Source organism: Dendropsophus ebraccatus, chromosome 1, assembly GCF_027789765.1.
Source record: "Dendropsophus ebraccatus isolate aDenEbr1 chromosome 1, aDenEbr1.pat, whole genome shotgun sequence".
Taxonomy (NCBI): Eukaryota; Metazoa; Chordata; class Amphibia; order Anura; family Hylidae; genus Dendropsophus; species Dendropsophus ebraccatus.
The window spans coordinates 139578795-139599097 of NC_091454.1; the positions used below are offsets into that span (position 1 = coordinate 139578795).

At 41.9% G+C, this 20303-nt stretch overlaps 1 protein-coding gene across 3 annotated transcripts in view; it reads left to right on the forward strand.

Moving 5' to 3' along the window:
- Positions 1–20303, forward strand: part of SHANK3 (SH3 and multiple ankyrin repeat domains 3) — a 244325-nt gene that overhangs the window by 168468 nt on the left and 55554 nt on the right. For all 3 annotated transcript variants that reach the window (XM_069979855.1, XM_069979864.1, XM_069979872.1), the window contains exon 13: positions 8599–8750. In XM_069979855.1, coding sequence (XP_069835956.1) covers positions 8599–8750 — 152 coding nt within the window. The remainder of the gene's footprint in view (positions 1–8598; positions 8751–20303) is intronic.

Consider the following 20303-nt stretch of genomic DNA (forward strand, 5'->3'; position numbering starts at 1 on the left):
GATTTGTCTAACCTGCTTATTGTTCCCCTTTAAGGAAAAAGACCTAATGTAGTCATGTAGTCATGTAGTCATGTAGTCATGTAGCTGTATCTCCACACATGCATTTGTAATGCGTTCTGAACAGGGTGAAAACCATGCCCCCATTTCTCTTCCAATAGCCATGCGATGTTGCTGATAATCCTGGCAATATTGTGTGGCTATTTGCCGAGAACTAGGTACACTGTTTCCACCATGTTTAGAATGCATATGTGAAAACACAGCCTAAAAGCAAATGGGTCTGCCATTATATATAAAAGCATACTATACTATATGAATACCAGTGATGTGGAACAAAAACACAGTGTGAACAATGTCTTATATAAACAGATTACAATGGCAATATGACCTGTACAGATTATAATACTGATATTTCCTAAACAGGTTTTTACAATATTAGCTATGACTACAATGTTAGCATTACCTAATATGGATTACAGTGTCAACCTTTTAATCAGATTACAATGTTAATGTTAAGGTGAATGTACTGAACCACTATCACTAGATATCTCCACGCCACCTGATTGGCGCTACCATGCACATTGTAATGGTGTCATTCGTTCCTCCAATTAATGTCCGGTTCCAGAGATCTCTTGCGTTTTGTACTTATGCAGATGTTCGGTTTGGTGCACTGGAGGCAGGCCCATATCCCCTCCCCCCACCGTCCGAATCAAGTCTGTTAGTCTGCTGGCCTGATGCACCACTGAGAGGAGGAGATATCAGCCCATCTCCAGTGCACCAAATCATACATTTGCATAACCAGAGGAGATATCATAAATCGGGCGGTGATTAGAGGAATGCATGGCACCATTACCATGTGCGTGTTGGTGCAATCAGGTAACATGGGAATTATTTGTGTTAAATATTCTAATTGTAGCTCAGTCATGGATACCTTCTAAAGCAGTTACTGTTCTCAGTGACCTCTCACAGAGGTTACTGGCTATAAACAGATTTTCCCCTCTCCAGTCATTTGCATTGGGAGCTTTATCCATTGGTTTGACACTTGTTGCATTCAGTAGACTGGAACAGCGTTGTAATGTAATGCTGTTATCTAGCAGAAACAAATGTCTGTGCCTTTAAACCTGGGTTGTCATGGCAACTAAACAGCTGTTGTCTAATAAAGCCTACATTATACAGAATTTCCATTGTAAATACGGGTTTTAAATAAATTCATTTTCTGTCTACTGTTATTATCGATCCCAGTTTTCACATTTGCGACGGACAAGCTAGAATTAATAGACTTTATAAGAAAATTAATCGACTTTATAAGAAAATGTACAGATCTGCATCAGTGGTCAGATTGGGTGTATATCTTCCCTGATCTCCTCCTTGTCTGATACCACCACTGCGGTCACATAAACCAGCTCTCCAATTCTTGCCCTTTTATCAGTACAGCATTAGTTAGGTTCTGTTTGCATTGGCATAATAGCTTCCATTTTAATGGGAGTCATGTAGGATGTGGCAGATTATGATTATGATTCGATTTTTAATGGATCTTTAAGTGTCACTGTCGTTTGTAAAAACTTTTGACATATCATAGAGACATACAGTGGTGCCTTGGATTACGAGCATAATTCGTCCCGGGGCTGTGCTTGTAATCCAAATCACTCTTAGGGGTGTGTTTACACGTAACGGATCTGCAGAGGATTTCTCGCTGCGAATTCGCAGCGAGATGCGCTGTGGATCCCTGCCCTGTACACTTACGGGCAGACAAACTCGCAGCGGGATCATCCCGAGTTCATCCCGCTGTGAGTATGACCGCAGCCCGCCCTGTTGACCCGCCCCCCCCCCCCTCCCCACCACTGCCAGAGCGCATACTTCACCTGGTCCCCGCTCCAGCTTGCTTCAGGGCTACCTGCGGGGCAGCGCACTGATTGGCCAAGCGGGACATGCCGAAGCAAGCAGGAGCGGGGACCAGGTGAAGTATAAGCTCTGGTGGCTGGGTGGTTAACGGGGTGGGCTGCGGACATACAGCGGGATATGCATCCCACTGCAAGTTTGTTTGCCCATAAGTGTAAAGGGCAGGGATCCAAAGAAAGTTTTCCCAAAAGAAATCACTGATTTGCAGACAATTATTACCACACCACAAAATAATATATATATTTTTTATTCTGAATAACATGTAGAACAGATTAAACAAACTATGAGAAACAGCTGAATGTGTCATATTATAAGTTACTGTACAATTTAGCTATCAGCATGTGGAGTATAATGAGTGCATAAACCTGAAAACCAGCAGCAGTTTGTAGATACAGGATGGAACTACAGATCCCCATAATGCAGTAGCGTAGTACAACAGGCTAGAATAGAGAAGCAGGGCTGCTGTCAGAGGTCTTCTGTGGTCACATGACAGCGATGGGGATGGGGTGTGTTCAGCATGGAGTGTGTGGAGTGTTCAGCACTTTTCTATACAGCAGTGTAAATGGCGGAGTGTAAGTGCAGGCACATTATAGCAGTGTGAATGGCAGAGTGTAAGTGCAGTCACATTATAGCAGTGTGAATGGCTGAGTGTAAGCGCAGGCACATTATAGCAGTGTGAATGGCTGAGTGTAAGTGCAGGCACATTATAGCAGTGTGAATGGCAGAGTGTAAGTGCAGTCACATTATAGCAGTGTGAATGGCAGAGTGTAAGTGCAGTCACATTATAGCAGTGTGAATGGCAGAGTGTAAGTGCAGTCATATTATAGCAGTGTGAATGGCTGAGTGTAAGTGCAGGCACATTATAGCAGTGTGAATGGCTGAGTGTAAGTGCAGGCACATTATAGCAGTGTGAATGGCTGAGTGTAAGTGCAGGCACATTATAGCAGCAGTGTGTATAGATGAGTGCAGGCACATTATAGCAGCAGTGTGTATAGCTGAGTGTGAGTGCAGGCACATTATAGCAGCAGTATGTATAGCTGAGTGTAAGTGCAGGCACATTATAGTAGGAATAGAGAGGATGGGAAACACAAGGGCTGACAAGAGACTGCAGGGACCATGAAGTAATAAGCAAGGCAGATGTGGTCACATACATGCAGCACTCTCTGTGCGGAGAAAGGGGTTACAGCTATGGAAAGATTACCTCCACAGTCCTGCCGCAGCCTGAAGTGAATCTGCTATGATTTGGAAGGTGAGGGAGACTTCCTGGGTCCAGTGCTGTAGACCACCCTATGCAGACCCTGCCCCTCCCCCACTCCCGCTCCCACCCAGTAGAGAGCTCTTAAACCAAAGCAATGCTCTTAAACCAAGTTACAATTTTGAAAAACTTGAGTTTTTTCCAAGTTACTCTTAAACCAAGGTATCACTGTACCATAAAGCAAAAAATTGTCCAACAGCACCTGGTCAAATGTATAATGCCTCTTGTGGTAGTAAAAATAAGACACACGTCAGATGGCCTCCAATCCCAAACAGAGACTGTTAAACATCACAGAAGAACTTGGTCCAACAGCATCCAGTAATGAAGATATGGTGGATCTTTATTGAGGGTATAAACCCACACACCGTATATGCAGCAGATATGCAACAAATACGCAGCAGATTTGTTGGTACAGATTTGATGCTGTGTTCAGTTATTTAGATCTAATCTGCTGCGATTTTGCTGCGAGTTTGCTGCGTATCGCAGCAGTAAATACGCTGCATATACGGTGTGTGGGTTTATACCCTGAAACAACATACACAATGGCTATGTTACGACCCTATTGGATCTCCTCACACAGAGCCAGGAGTAGATCGCAGTTAACACAATCTGCTCAAAGCTTGTTCTCCTGATGGGTACAGGTCTTAACACTCAAACCCGGACTGATCAAGGCTTTTGACATGTTTCTATGACGTGTCAAAAGTTTTTGCAAACAACAGTGACACTACTAGACTACTACAGATCCCATTGGCTTTTACGCACTTAAAGGTTCTATTTGCATAGAACAGCAAAGCATGCCCCACTATTTTGCTGTTCATCAAGCAATACAAATGGTGAAGTGTAAACCAGACCTAAAGAGGCCCTGTTGCAATTTATTTTTTAAAGAAATCAACAGGGGTTGTGATTGCTAGCAGTTTTGCAATGTACTCAATTTTTTTAGTTTTCTATGTTTAAATCAACTTTATATATACAGCCACTGGCTGGGTTCACACTACGTATATTTCAGTCAGTATTGTGGTCCTCATATTGCAACCAAAACCAGGAGTGGATTAAAAACACAGAAAGGCTCTGTTCATACAATGTTGAAAAACTGAAAAAGAAAAAAAAGGACAAGGCACCGGCGCCTGGTGGGATACCAGAGGGTGGATGAGAGAGTGAGAGAGGTAATGCGCTCACCCGGTAGCCACTTGGGCTTGAAGCGTATCACCCTACTTAGGGGTACTGGATACGTTGCACCTTACGGCTGGAGAAAGTGGTGAAAGCAAACAGTGGCTGCCAAAGCTAGATGAACCCACGGACGGGATACTCCCGGATTGGGGGCCCGTAGTGACAGTGTTGCTTGGAGAGAGGAGAGAAAAATCGGGTACAAAGATCCAGCGCTGCCACTGTATGCAGACAATTGCACCAACGTGTAGGAGAACAGATTGCACTTTATTCAGAAAAGCACGAGGTTAACATGTTTCGGGAGACACTCTCCCTTCCTCAGAACAGCATGCATGCATGTGGATGGAACAGTCAGAGTTTAAAACAGGAAAAACCCACCAATCCCGCCCACCAGGGGGAGGGAGGGGGAGTCAAATGACAGAGTGTCAGTAACATAATCAATGAAAAGATGAAACAAAGTTAAAAAACACTAAACATTCAATTGATGAGTAAAATTCATATAAAGATAAAACTATTAGATAAAAACCATTCAGAAATTGGTACATACAGTTCATGCGGGTGGTAGAATGGACGGCAGGGCTCAGGGAGCCAGTATATTGATACCAAACGGCTGTTGCAGTCGCGCAATGTTGAAATTGAGTGGATGGCCGCCATATAACAGTAAATAACTACCATTATTTCAATATACCAGCCGTTGTTTTAAAATAACAGCAAATATTTGCCATTAAATGGCGGCCATCCACTCAATTTCAACATTGTGTGAACAGATCCTTTCAGTGTTTTTAATCCACTCCTGGTTTTGGTTGCAATATGAGGACCACAATACTGACTGAAATATACGTAGTGTGAACCCAGCCACTAAGTGTCTCCCTTCCTGCAAAACTGCAGTACATGCAGTACCGATATTTGGTCGTTTCTGTCTTCAAAAAGAAAGACCAAAAACAGGAAGTCTCAATCCTTTGCACGCTCACAGACATGGTTTGGTATTGATTGACAGCCATTCCTGAGCTCGCACTGAGCGAGACAAGTCTTCACTGCTGCGTGTCCACATTCAGAGAATCCAGGGGGGGATCGCATTGTATGGTCAGCTCTCCTGTTACACAGCACCAAAACCTCTGTAACCACACAGTGACATTATACTGACTTAATTGTTGCTTAAAGGGAACCAATCACGCCGAAAATCCATCTTAAGATAAGGAAACGTGCTGGCACATCACCCAGCACGTTTCCCAAACATCCCCCTGTAACCTCCGTGCCCCCCTCCATCAGTCAGTTATCTTACTTTGAAGAAGTCCCGCGCTGTATGTAATTTTCTGGCAAGTAGTCACGGTGGGCGGAATTAGTCAAGGTGGGCAGAATCAGTCACAGGTCCTGGGCGTCTGTAATGGCGGTCACGTGGATGGAAGGCAGACCTAAAGCACGCCCCTCTGGGCGTGATTACAGCCATTACAGACGCCCAGGACCTGTGACTGATTCTGCCCACCTTGACTAAATCCGCCCACCGTGACTACTTGCCAGAAATTTACATACAGTGCGGGACTTCTTCAAAGTAAGATAACTGACTGATGGAGGGGGGCACGAAGGTTACAGGGGGATGTTTAGGAAATGTGCTGGGTGATGTGCCAGCAGGTTTCCTTATCTTATAATGGATTTTCGGCGTGATTGGTTCCCTTTAACAAAGAGCATTGTCTCCTTGTAAGCTGCATAGTTAATAATATAATTAACCTAAGGGCCCTATTGTATCTGCTGAATCAGGCTGATTCTGCTGCCGGCCGCGCATCGCTACGTGTAATAGCCGTTAACTGCCCTAAGTTGATATACAACCTGCATGATGGACAGGTGTCTTGTCTCGTGTGCGTGTACAAAGGACTGGACTGGCTGATGACATGTCATGTTATTTTTAATGACAGTGACTTTTTCATTAGGTGTTTTAGAAAAATCCCATAGCTCACATGACAAAAAGCCAGGCTTAAAGTGAAAGGGAGTGTGGCATCACGGGATGCGCCAAGATGTGCCAAAATGTTGCTGTAGATTTTTTTGAAGAAAAGTAAGACAAACTCTAGTCTAAAGAGGTGCCAAATTTACCAAACAGTCTGAGCCAACTATTAGCCCACATTGATAAATCTGGGCCACCATACACATTGCCTGTTAGAAATATGCAGCCATTAAAATACCATTTGTAAAATATCAGTTGCAAAAATATACCCTATTAGCTAACCATCTCATTCTGTATAGAAGTCATGCATTTTTATATTTTGATAGGACATATTTTATATAATAGTGGGTCCTTAACATTCCTTCTAGGCTGTTCTTTACTGACAAGTGTTGCAGGATCTCTATCATGTGATGCAATAGAACATTTGCATTGATTGGATCATTTGGTTCTTGACATGACATGCCATGCAGCAGCAGCAGATTATCTGTCAGACCTGTAGATGACCATCCTGTTTTTCACCTTGGAATATTTATGACTTTTCACCAGCAATCCATTATGATCTTTGTTGTTTTGCTCTTATACCACAGTGCACAGTAGAATTTCCTTGAAAATGTACCATGTGTGGGACAGCAGAGGCTCAAGTGACCTGCAATAGCTGTTTATTTTCTGCTCAATGTCACTTCACCTAAGCAAAAGCACAACCTCTTTAGCAGCATACCTCAACAGTCTTCCATTATCTCACTAAGACACATACTGTGATCCAGTCCGGCAGCTTCCTGTAAGCAGTATCCTTGTATCCTAAGCATCATATGAACAAGTCACTTTCTGCCATGCCTGCTAGTGCAGTCTGTACATACATGTGTTGACTCTAATGTGGAGCGGTCTCTCTGCTTCTAGGCAGTCTCTTTCTGTCACACATTTTGCATTAATATTCAGCTCCCATCACACTCTCTCTGCAGTAATTCAAAATCTGTCAGGCAGCCGAGAGAGGAGGGAGAGAGAGTGAAAGTCAGAGGGAGGGAGGTAAGAGAGAGGGGAAGAGAGAAGGGACAAATATTGTTTGAGAGGGAATAAAATAATGATGAACATACCTACAGTATGTGCTAGGAGAAGTAGTCCCCATGGAATAGTGGGCATAGTTAGCAAACACTGGCAAAGAAACAATGACGTGATAAAGAAATGATAGGAAGAAAATACATACGTATGTTACTGGAGATGAGAACATGTTATGCAAAGCAAGGGAAGAGGAAGAAAGTATGCAAGGTAAATCAAACAGATGCATAGCTCAAGTGAGACACTAAATGCTAAGTACATAGGAAAGAGTCTGCCTGGTCAAGAGGAATTTGGGTCCTATCTGTATTGAGCATAGAACATAAAGGATTGGGTAGGGAATAGAGTAGAGGAGGAGGATGAAGAAGCTGTGAGGTTAAACAGGGAAGAATAGATGAGAGAGAGGCCACAGAGATAAGACCAGTGATAGACGATAAAGGGCTGCCTATTGATCAAGGTGAAGATTGGTGAGTGTGGGGCGGGGGTTAGCAGGTCTGGGGATTGTAGAATACTGGGGGGAGAGGGAAGCATGAATGGACAGCCCCCCCTTCCCCTCCCTCTGTCCTCCCTCCTCACTCTCCCCCTCCTCTGCTGCTGACAGTTTAACTGAAACGGCAAAAGAACAGGGAGAACTGCAGACAGCCGTGCATTCCCTCAGCTTCTCCATCCGTTGCTTTGACAGTCCCTCCATCCCTTGATCTCCCTATCCTTGTGTTTATCTTCTTGTATTCCCGTCTTGCTTGTCTCCCCACATCTTTATTTATATCCTGTCCATTCCTCATTGCTCCTCCTCTGCCCTTTCCTATCTCCTTTGGATTGCTACTCCCCATCATTCTGACTCACTATATCTCTGAACAGCCCTTCTGGATCCCTCTTTCAGCCCTTTTACAGTTTGATCTTGTTATTTTTCTCCATCTTATCTTATTCAACAATCACTTTCCTTACCTTATTGCTTTCTTTCTCAAAATGCCCTTTTTTATTTTGATTTGAATTTGATGGGCTGGGTGGTTGGGAGAGGTGACTTAAGGACAAGTAGAGAGCAAAGTAGCCCTCTTTAAGGTTGGGGTAATACACTGAAGGGGAGAAAGTCTTGAAAAGGGTCTTATGAACATTATGAAATTGGGGGAGTGTCTGTGGCCGGGTATGGTGGTCTGGGAGCCCATGACAACTGTTGATGGGTACCACTCACCCACAAAGTTGAGATGTCAGTAAAAGTTTGGAGAAGTTGTGAACTACTGGTCACCCACATGGCACGCCCACATCCACTCAGCACCATCACCTATGTGTTTGTTTACAGCCCCGGGCCCCTGGATACGAGGAGCACCGGCCCTCGGGGGCCCAAAAGAAAACTGTACAGCGCGGTACCTGGGAGAACATTCATAGCAGTGAAGTCATACGAACCACAAGGACCTGGAGAAATCCAACTCAACAGAGGGGAGAGAGTGAAGGGTGAGTGTAAGACTCAAACATTTCATAGTTTAGAGGCCCATGAAATACAGTAATCTTATCGACAGATAAGAGTTTGCCTTGTGTCATACACCAGACTGCATTAAAGAGAATGGCAATAATTACACCAAAGAAGTGACACACAACCATATGGTCCAATTATTGGATGAAATTCAAGTTTAATGCATGGAAATCTTATATGAACACATATTAACAAGAGAAGAGAAACAAATGTACCCCAAAGATGAATGTCAGGGTTTTTGGATAGACTGCATTACATACATTATATGTTAAAGTTGTGACAGCAATGCACAGATGTCCATTGTATGTTATAGAAGCCACATTGCCTCTCCTTTTGAGGTATGTGTGTCACAGGAGCCACTTGCTGCGGTGGAGGCCGTCATATCTCTGAGGTGGATGTACTATAGAAGTTACACCCCCACCACCTCTGTGGTCTGTATAAGAGAATCTTGATCAAGAGATGTGTGTTTAGTGACATATGGCCTTCCGTGAGATGTCACTGCTATAAGCCAGCCTGCATTTCACCAGTTTGTGTGTGTGTGTGTGTGTGTGCATGCACTATATAATATTTTATAGTGTTTTATAAAGTGTTCTTTGCCTTTATAAAAATACGGGTAAAGTATAAGAGCAAATGTGATGCAATAGCTGTGTAAAAAGAATCTGTATTTATATGTGGTTTCTAATATTTGGTCTGCAGTTAACAGGTATAGTGTGTAAATGTATACTTTTCTATAAGTCATTGTGATGTTTTTGTAAATCTGATCACCCATCACCCCCTTCAGATCAACTGTCTGACCTGTGTACTAATCCAGTAAATAAGCAAGAATGGGCTGCACCTCATAATTATTTGTGGAAAATGAGTCCTTTGTTAACATACAACCAATGACCACAGAACATTTAAAACCACTTAAAAAAGAAGAAAAATTCATACACTGGTCCCAATAAGACTGTTAACCGAATGACAAATGTCTGGAGCATAACCACTACTTTTACAAGCATATTTTTACCACATAATTACTTATATCTCCAAATGCTGACTAATGCCACCACTTTGCTACTGAATAAAATCCATTGTACAAATATCACTTTATGCAGTGACCTTATAGGAGGTAGATACAACTCTACACAGACTCTGCAGACCATATACATCACCACAGTGCAGTTACATCCAGTGATTTGCAGGGAGCGTCTTTTCTGAGTAAATCACAGGATGTCTTCTCATAAATAAATCATTGGGGGCTCCTTCTCTGACCAGAGTCACTTACTTTACCTTTTCTTTTCCATTGTGAGGATTTCTGCCAGTCATGACCCGTATCTGCAGAATCTGCCAGACAAACATTTTAGGGTCATTACTTTTGCACCATCCTCATCTCTTTACAAACTTCACATCTGTATTGCCCCTTTGTATCTCATATAGTGGGTAGACTCACCTCGGTTCCCCGTATTGTATGAAGACCCCACTATGCCCCATACAGTATAAGGCCCCTCTATGCAGCCCTCATATAATATAAGGCCCCCCTATGCTGCCCTCATATATTATTAGGCCCCTCTGTGCAGCTCCCATAAAGTATTATGCCCTACAATACTAGGCTTCTCTGTGCCGCCACCACCCCATGTAGTATTTAGACCCTCTGTGCATTTCCAATTTAATATTAGGCCCCTCCGTGCATCCCAAATACAGTAGAAAGCCCGCTCTCTACAGTGCCCATATAGTAGGTGGCACCCTCTGTGCCATCTTAAAGGCGCACACAGGATGGTGTGCAGCAGCCCAGCAGCAGAGCTGAACAGCCTTCTGGGTCCACTGAAGGAACTTTTGGTCCTCCAGAGGGCCAGTCCAACACTGCATACACTATAAATATGTCACATATATGCATACATGTCCAACTTGTCAGAGTTTTCATGTTTATTTAAAATGGAACATGCTCTATCCAACTTTGAATTGCCATGCGCTGTCGGGGATGGTTCTATGCCTACAGTACACATTAGATCATAAGCTGATACAGCTAAAATTGTCTAATGTGTATTAGAGCATTAGAGACCACCCTTAGTGTCCAGGCTGTGTCATCCTGCTCTTCATGCTGAACAATGACCCTGTCCATAAGATGGCCAAACATGGAGGAGCATGTGACCATGCCCACTCTCCAGTGACCTCCATGGGCATATACAGGCTCAGTTGAGGACACTCAGTGGTGGGGGGCATGGTCACATGCTCCTCCATGCTCTGCCATCTTATGGACAGATTCAACATTCTGCATACAGGCCAGGACAGCACAGCACAGCCAGGAGGAGGGCTGCCTAATATCAGCGCTGCAAGGCTCACAGGGAGCGATTATCAGTAAGTGCAGTGTGTGTATTTACTGATAGTATACACTGACCAGTTTTACTGTGACGTGGCCAACATCTTAAGCTGTAAAAAGAAAAAAAATTATATTATTAACCAATATGTTTTTTTTTACTGAGTAAATGGACCTGTTTTTTTGTTCTTTTTTACAGAAGAGGACCTGTGGTCAGGCCACACAAATTAATTTTTATATAATTTTATAGACCTGGGTGCTCTGTTTCCATTGGTGGTTTTAGTTTTACATGATCTGTTTGTTGGGCAGGTAAGCCCCCCTAGGAGCTTTTATTCCAGATAATTGTCACGTTTGTTGGTCGATTTTTTTGTGTTGGCAATAAAATCATCATTGTGGGTGCATATAGCCTGAGATCTAGGGGCTTTACTATTTGGTGAACAATTTGCACTTTACACTGAATTCGCAGATGGGTGCTAACTTTATTGTTAAATAAGCTAATAAGCTCTAAATGCTAGGCTCAGGGAGGGTAATTAGAAATTACATAACCAACCCCCCCCTCCCCCCAAACATGATTCATGCCTCCTGAGCATTATTATTCAAACCCTCCTAAGCCTAGCACACATAATTTTTCAACAGAGTTTCCACCTGTCTGTCGTTTTAGTGAACACTACCATCAACCAAATAGAAAAATGCCTTTAAATTGGGAACAGGGGGCATAGCAATGAGGCAAAAACACAGTGGAATCAATGCAACCAAGGCTATAAAACGATATTTAAAAAATTGGACTCATTTTTTAAAGGGGTTGTACTGTGAAAATCGTGTTTTTTTTTCTTCCCAAATCAACTGGTGTCAGAAAGTTATATAGATTTGTAATTTACTTCTATTAAAAAATCTTATACTTATTAGCTACTATGTTGTTTTATTTTCAGTCTGACACAGTGCTCTCTGCTGACATCTCTGGCCAAGGAGCTGTCCAGAGCAGGAGAGGTTTTCTATGGGGATTCATAGAAAACCGAGACGGAGTTCCTGTCTCAGCCAGAGATGTCAGCAGAGAGCACTGTGTCAGGCTGAAAATAAAACAACATTTCCTGCATGACATATACTGTAGGAGCTAATAAGTAGGGAAAGACTTGAGATTTTTTAATAAAAGTACATTACAAATCTATATGGCTTTCTGACACCAGTTGATTTAAAAGAAAAAGATTTTCACTGGACATCACCTTTAACCACAACCAAAAAAATCCCCTATCCACAAGATTAGGGATAAAAAACTGATTGATCAGCGGTCAATACGCTGGGAACCCATAATTCCTAAGAACAAAAGAAAATTGCTTCCTGAATGAAAAAAATGCTCCCAAAATAAATTAGGTGTCCTTTCATTCTCTGTGGGGCTTACAAGGTCAGTGCTTGGCAGTGTCCTGTAGCCCCATGGAGAATTAGTGTGCGCTGGCTACACACACACACTACATTTCATTAATTTGGAGGACAATGGATAAGTGGAAACACTTCATAGTAGTCATTGATTGTGTTGCTAGAGCTGCCAGGGAAGCATGAATATAGCTTGAGGCTGGGTTCACACTACGTACATTTCAGTCAGTATTGTGGTCCTCATATTGTAACCAAAACCAGGAGTGGATTGAAAACACAGAAAGGCTCTGTTCACACAATGTTGAAATTGAGTGGATGTCTGACATCTAATTGCAAATATTTGCTGTTATTTTAGAACAACGGCTTTTGTAATGAAATAATGGCAATTATTTACTATTATATGGCGGCCATGCACTCAATTTCACCATTGTGTGAACAGATCCTTTCTGTGTTTTCAATCCACTACTGGTTTTGGTTGCAATATGAGGACCCCAATACTGACTGAAATATACGTAGTGTGAACCCAGCCTATGGCTGTATCCATGTTTTCCAGCATTACCTGCGGCAACATACAACTTCTGCAGCTGCAGGAAGTCAAATGTCGAGCCTTCGGGTTCGGAGAACGTTGCCGAACCCAAACAGTTTGACTGGTCCAATTAACACTACTCACCGATTTTAGTGGGCAACATATAATACATTATTTCCTGCAGGGCAATTGAGGAATCGACAGCCTGTTAACAGGCCAATTGTAAAATAGAAAATGTTAAAGGATATCTTGTTTTTTGTGACCAGTCTTGCTCAACTGCATCTAAAATATTTACAGTTTCTATTCTGCTGCTATGTAGCTATATCATTTCTGTTCATCATTGACCCATTGCCATTTGCTAATCTTAAGACAGAGAAAGCAATAAATGAAGGGGAGTCATGAACGTTACTAGCTGGTTACTGATAATCCAAACTTTTTCGAAGGGGAGGGGGTGGATGAAAACAATTAGATCTACTTACCTCCCCATCTCCAGAACTTCAGCCTGCATCCAGCTGCTTTGGTCCCCTGGTCTCCTGCCATTCATCTACTGTAGGGGGGGGGGTCTCGCCTGGGTCTGAAACGTCATGTCTCAAGCCCAGTCTCAAACCAGGAAGTAGCAGGAGACTGGGGGACCGGAGCAACTGAATGCAGGCTGCAGTGCTGGAGCCTGGGAGGTAAGTATGTAATTGTTTTCATCCAGAGAAAAGGCATCCACTTATTCTTTTTAAAATGACGTCCACTATTACAGCATTTTAATTTACCTGAATGGAATGCCTTGAAGTCATTGGAATGACGGTGTATTAAATAACGGACGTTGTTTGCGCAGACGTCAAAATAACGATCATGACAATTATTTGCAAACAACATGTTATTTTTTAGTTCACACACATTTTTTTCAATATCCTTTCACCGTCTGTACTATTAAACACGTTGTTCACAAAAAAGTGAACCAATCACATATTGAGAGCATGTCCAGAAACGTACACCCTATGGCTGTAAGAAGTAAAGCAGAGCAGTTGGAAATATACAAAGGGGTAGTTCAGCAAAAAAACAAAACATTTCTTTCAAATCAACTGGTGGCAGAAATGTGTAATTTACTTCTATTAAAAAAATCTTGTCTTCCTGCTGGCAGTTGCTGGGACTAGGGATGGTCCGAACCGAGTTTGTACGGAGTTCGTACGAACCCGAACCATCCGCAATGATTACCACTGTCTGCCCGCTCCGTGCAGCGGGTGGATCCAGTGGGAGGACCGCCTGGAAAACAGGGATACAGCCATAGCCATAGGCTGTATCCCAGTTTTCTAGGCGGTCCTCCCGCTGTATCCGCCCGCTGCACGGAGCGGGCAGACAGCGGTAATTCGATGCCGAGCGTTCGGGTTCAGCCGAACCCGAACCGCGGCGGGTTCGGACCATCCCTAGCTGGGACCACTTGATTTGAAAAAAAAAAAAGGTTTTTTGTGAACTACCCCTTTCAATTCAATGGATTTGTCAATTAAAGACACATACAAAGGGCAATCAGTCCACATGAACTAGAATAATGTATCAACACCTGTCATTGTAGTGACGAGTGTCCAAAACACATTTTGAACTCAAAGTGACACGTCATATTAAAAAAATGAAAGAAAAAAACTTTATTTGAACATAGCCATTGAGTACACTACAACTTTATTTGATTGGTTTTGTATTTTTTCTGTATATATACTATACAAGGTTGCTATAAATGTAGTGAAATACTTTTTAAGGTCAGCTTTAAAAAAAATCTCTCTTATTTACTCTGTAGGATCTGCGTTTGTGTTGTTTGTTTTGTAAAATGTTGCATTTGTGAAGCCTCCTACAGTATGTATTTCACTGTATATTGCTATTTTATCTTTGTATGATGATTATTTCTATTATCATGTAGTTCTTGTGTGGCTTGATAATTTTTGAATGACTATTTTACTGTGAGAGTGCTGGATGTTCTTGTGTTTTCATCTCATGCTTTTTGTCTCACCGCCTGTTTTATTCTCCATGCTCCATTGCAGATGCTCTCAATCATAACGTAGGTAACTATCATACTCTTGCACAAGTGGATGGTGCCCCTCACCCTTTGTAGTCGTTTATTGCCCTTACCATCTTCCCCTGACCCTGTTTTCTGTTGACAGTTCCCATGTAAAGAGACAATGGGGAGAATTTATCATATTGGGCATGCATAAAAAATTTGCACAATTTTGCACAAGTATGAACTTTGGTACTACCTGCCTATTCAATTTGGGCAAGTGTATTAAACAACACGTGTAAGAAAGAACCACTGTACCTTGTAGCAGATATTTTGGTTTTTGGAGGTCAAAATATAATCTGTTGTGTGCTAGGAGTAAACAGGATTCTTGTTATCAGTTTATCTCTCAGGTTGCACAGAATGGAAGAACATAGCAAAACTTTGGCAGAGTTGACCTGTTAAATGTTTACGTTTTGCAATATTTCAGTTTTGTCACGTGACTTTGTGGGAACAAAAATGAAAAGTAGAACCAGAAATTGTAAATTGGACTCACTGTTGTTTTAGATAATAGGGCTTTATTGGTTTTCAGTCTCTGTATTTTAACATGAATGCTGTCATTTTACGGCAAAGCATTCCATTTATCTTTTTTAATATATGTATTTTTAAAAGAATTGAAGAGAGATGGACATGAATGAATATCAAGCTGAATTTCAACAAATGTAATCCCATTTGTTGTAGTCTTCCTTTTTTGTTACATGTATTTTTTTTTATTATTATATTTGAAACTCCTGCACTGCTATCTGTGGCTCAAATTGTCACCTTTTTAGCTTTTTTTATCCCATTACCCATAAAGGCAGAAAAGATTCTGAGTAGTTTTTATATTTATGTGCACTATAATTTTTCACTTTAACTGAGTCTGCCATAGTTCCTATCAGTGAAACACAAGACAAATTTTAAACCCCTTTTCTTAGTCAGGGACACAGTCATAAAGGGGCATTGCATGCTAAATGCTTCATTACTTAACCACCTAAATTTTTTTCAGAATCGTTATATTCTGGGTAGTCTATGGGTGAAAGGATTTATAGTAATTATCGTAGGGGGGGCCTAAGTGAGGTACGGGGAAAATGCCAGCAACACAGACATGTTAGAGGGGACCAGCAGAAAATTTTAATTATAGAAAAATCAGAGGGTGTTTCTACAAGATATTCCAAAAATGTCTGATAGACGCAGCTCCAACTTGCACCTGTGTGGAGAATAGGGTCCTGCCGCCCATGCACCAGCTTCTTTCCAGGGAATATATCCCTCTGTTTGATGTCTATAAAAACACAGATCCAAGCTAAAATCTCTGCGCCGAGGAGAATAGTAGCCAATCCCATCTTAAAGAGGTATTCCACTCAAACATAACTTTTGATATGTTGTTGCCCATGGTGAGACTAACAATTCATTTCATACTTGTTATTATCTATTCAGTCTCCTTCCCCCAGTTCTGAGCTGCTGCTTTTTGCTGTAGACATAAAAATCTGTATGAGCCTTTCTCTCTGTCTCCCCCTTCCTTCTGAGACCGCTGATGTAAACAAGTCCCTGACTGGCTTTATCTGCAACATTGTAGCTTCTTTGTAGTGCTGAAAGGGTTATTCTGAGTTCAGGTTGCTAAAGAACTCACTGTGATTAACCATCCCAGCATTACAAAGAAGCTTCAATATTGCAGATAAAGTCAGTCATGGACATCAGTTGTCTCAGAAGGGAGGGAGGAGGAGGGGCAGACAGAGGCTTACACACAGATTTGTTTTTTTTCCAGCAGAAATCAACAGCTGAGAACTGGGGAAAGGAAACTAAATAGATATTAGCAAGTATGGAATACATTGTGCCTAGAGATGAGTGAACCTCAAGCATGCTCGAGTCCATCCTAACCCAATTGTTTGGCATTTGATTAGCTGGGGCTGCTGAAGTTGGATAAAGCTCTAAGGTTGTCTGGAAAACATGGATACAGCCAATGACTATATCCATGTTTTCCACATAGCCTTAGGGCTTTATCCAACTTCAGCAGCCACCGCTAATCAAATGCTGAACGTTCGGTTTGGGTGGACTCGAGCATTCTCGAGGTTCACTCATCTCTAATTGTGACACATGTGACCATGCCCCGCCCCCTGTGTCCTCCATAGACATATACAGGCTCAGTGGTGGACACTGGGGGGGGGGGGGGCTTGGTCACATGCTCCTCCATGCTCAGCCATTTTATGGACAGGAACACCACAGAGCAGGGCAGCACAGCCTGAAGGAGGGGAGTCTGATTTCTGCTGTATGAGGTACACAGGAAGCTGCTGTCAGTAAGGGCAGTGAATATACTTACTGAGGCTATGTTCACACTACGTATATGTCCGGCCGCATATTTTACGCGGCCGGACATATACGTGTGAAACTCCAGCCGGGGATTTACGTAAGTTGTGGCCGGCTACGCGATCTGACAGCGGTCTTTTGCTTGATATCTTCGGCTAGCCCCGGACACCCCACAGAACCTTTTGGATCGGCAAATCAAAGTGCAAAAATGAAGAAATCACCACTCCGTACGGGACCGCATGTTACGCTACGGGCGTAAGTTACAGCATTTCCGTCCTGAAACAATGGTCTGGTTCATTCTTTACGGCGCCGCATACGATCCGGGCGTAAGTTCTTACGTAGTGTGAACTGTGCAGCCGTAGATCGTATACTTTCCATTGTACGCAAACTACGTAAATATCCGGCCGCTTATTCACGGAACGCGCTACGGCCGGAAACTTACGTAGTGTGAACATAGCCTAATACTGTACACTGAACTATTTTACTCTAAAGTGTCTAACCCCTTTAAAGGGGTTGTCAATAAACTAGCATTGCATTGAGTTCTATGGGTGTTTTATTTTCTATGTACAATTTCTGTTATTTATGTTCTTCGGCTCAGTCATATGACCACTTTAATGGTGATTTACTTACTTCCTGTGATGTCACATTTAAGACCTATTTCCTGAGTCATCAGGTTGGCAGGGCAGGTGTCCTTCCCATGGGCTAGCTGGAATTGCACATTTATTTTAACCCTGCCCATATAGGCAGCACTAATATTGGAGCTCAGTAGAAGTTGTACAAGAAAGGGGAGCATGAAAAGTAGGAGAGCAGGGACTGATAGCTACCTTGGTGGGTGGCTCAGTGGTTAGTCTAGTGTGGGAGTCCAACAAGCTAGCGATGAGCCCATGATCTGCATGTCATGCTGCCCTTTCTGTGGCAGCTTCTACTGAGCTCCAATATTAGCTTTGCCAGCATGGGCAAGGCTAAAATCAGTGTGGAATTCCAGCCAGCCCATGGTAGGGACACCTGCCCCACCCAAACGATGACTCCACCAGTGATCATGTTCAGTAGATGGAACAGGAAACAGATATTGAATGTGGCATCGCAGGAGGCAGAATGATCATGTTACTGAGCTTGAGGACACGAGAGGAGCTAGAAGAAATATAAATAATGAAAGTGTATATAAAATATACTGTATAACACCCACAGAAGTCAATGCAATGGTATTTTTTGAAAAGGCCCAGACAACCCTTTTAGGTTGGGTGAAAACTAGAGATGAGCGAACCTTGAGCATTCTCGAGTCCATCCGAACCCGAACTTTCGGCATTTGATTAGCGGTGGCTGCTGAACTTGGATAAAGCCCTAAGGCTATGTGGAAATCATGGATATAGTCATTGGCTGTATCCATGTTTTCCAGACAACCTTAGAGCTTTATCCAAGTTCAGCAGCCCCAGCTAATCAAATACCGAACGTTCGGGTTCGGATCGTCTCGAACCCGAGCCCGGTTCGCTCATCTCTAGTAAAAATGGACGAAATACAAAAACGTTTTTTTTAAATTCAATTTGAATAAAATTGCTTTTTACAAAAGAAACTATTTTTACTGCTACAAGCATACCTTAAAAATACAGTTTGAGAACATAACTAAAAGGGATTTTTTGAGACATTATGAATATGAAATAGGATACACTGATATCTTCATATTGGTGCAATAATGAGTGTGGATTGTACAGCTTTTAGCTTACATGCTTACAAGATTTGAGCTAGTTTCATGCACTCAGCTAAAATGCAGTTCTCCAAGGACGTGGCTAAATATGTTGTTCTGAGAGGCAAAAAGTGCTTTGCTGTTCCCTTTATAACAAAACAACATCACACCATGATTACGTTTTTTACAAGGTCCTACAAACAAAAAGCTAATCTGGTTGGAGCATATCTAAGATGTAAAGAAGAAATGTGGCACTCACTGAAGATCTTCTAACCACTTTGTTGCATTCATATCTTTGTGGATGTGGACCCAGGCGATGGCTGTTCTGCTCAGCAAACACACTTCCACTTGGCTCCTGGTTAATCTGGTTGCAAGGTTAGGGGTAGTCAAGGCTAGGATTACGTGCACCATGTGTAGGGGCTAATGGTATCTTCACCTTATGCACCACCTTAGGCTACATGATATAATCACCTATAACTACATTTACATGCAGCATAAAGATTATGCAGGGGACTGTGGGAAGGTTATTATAATTTTCCAATCATTAGAGAGAAATCTGCAGTTAAATCTGCATCAAAATCCAAGAAACAATCCAAATTTAAGGCTGTGTTTGCACATTGTTTTTGAGCCTAATTTTGGCTTTTAATGAGATGGTAGAATTTTTGATTTTTCAGATTTTTTTTTGTGTCTTTCAGGCATTTCAAATGCTGCAGCCCAAAATATACCATTTGGGCTCTTAATGGTCCAAAATACAGGCCAAACAATTAAAAACATAAACATAAAGGTTCATAAACAAACACTCGTTTTACTCTGAAATACAATACAATTTAGTAGTAAAAACATTCTACCATTTTTGTGGCCTTTTTATGAATGAAAATATGGACCAAAATAAGTGTGGCACAAATTTTGTTTTGAATTGTTATACTACTTTTACACAAATACAGAACCTATGATGGAAATAACATTTTAAGAAAAGAACATTTTAAGAAATCTCTTTTATTCACTGCTGAAATAAAATAAAAAAAGTCCTGTGGAAAGATATCTGTGCCGCGTTTTGGTGACACTTTTGGTTTTGGCATATAAATACTAATGCATTATCCAAAATACTGCTGTGTGAAAGACATGAGGCATTTGTGATATGTAGTATACTTTTTTGGCACTGGATCACAAAAGGCATCTTGCAACTTCTGGACTTATTCAGCAATATTCTAAAAACATGACTGCCAAAGTTTATTCTTATCTCACAATAAGAGATGGAGTTAAAGGAGAAGTCCGGCCAAGATTAATTTTTGATATGTTGTTGCTTATGAAAAGTTATACAAATTTCTAATGTACATTAATTATGGGAAATGCA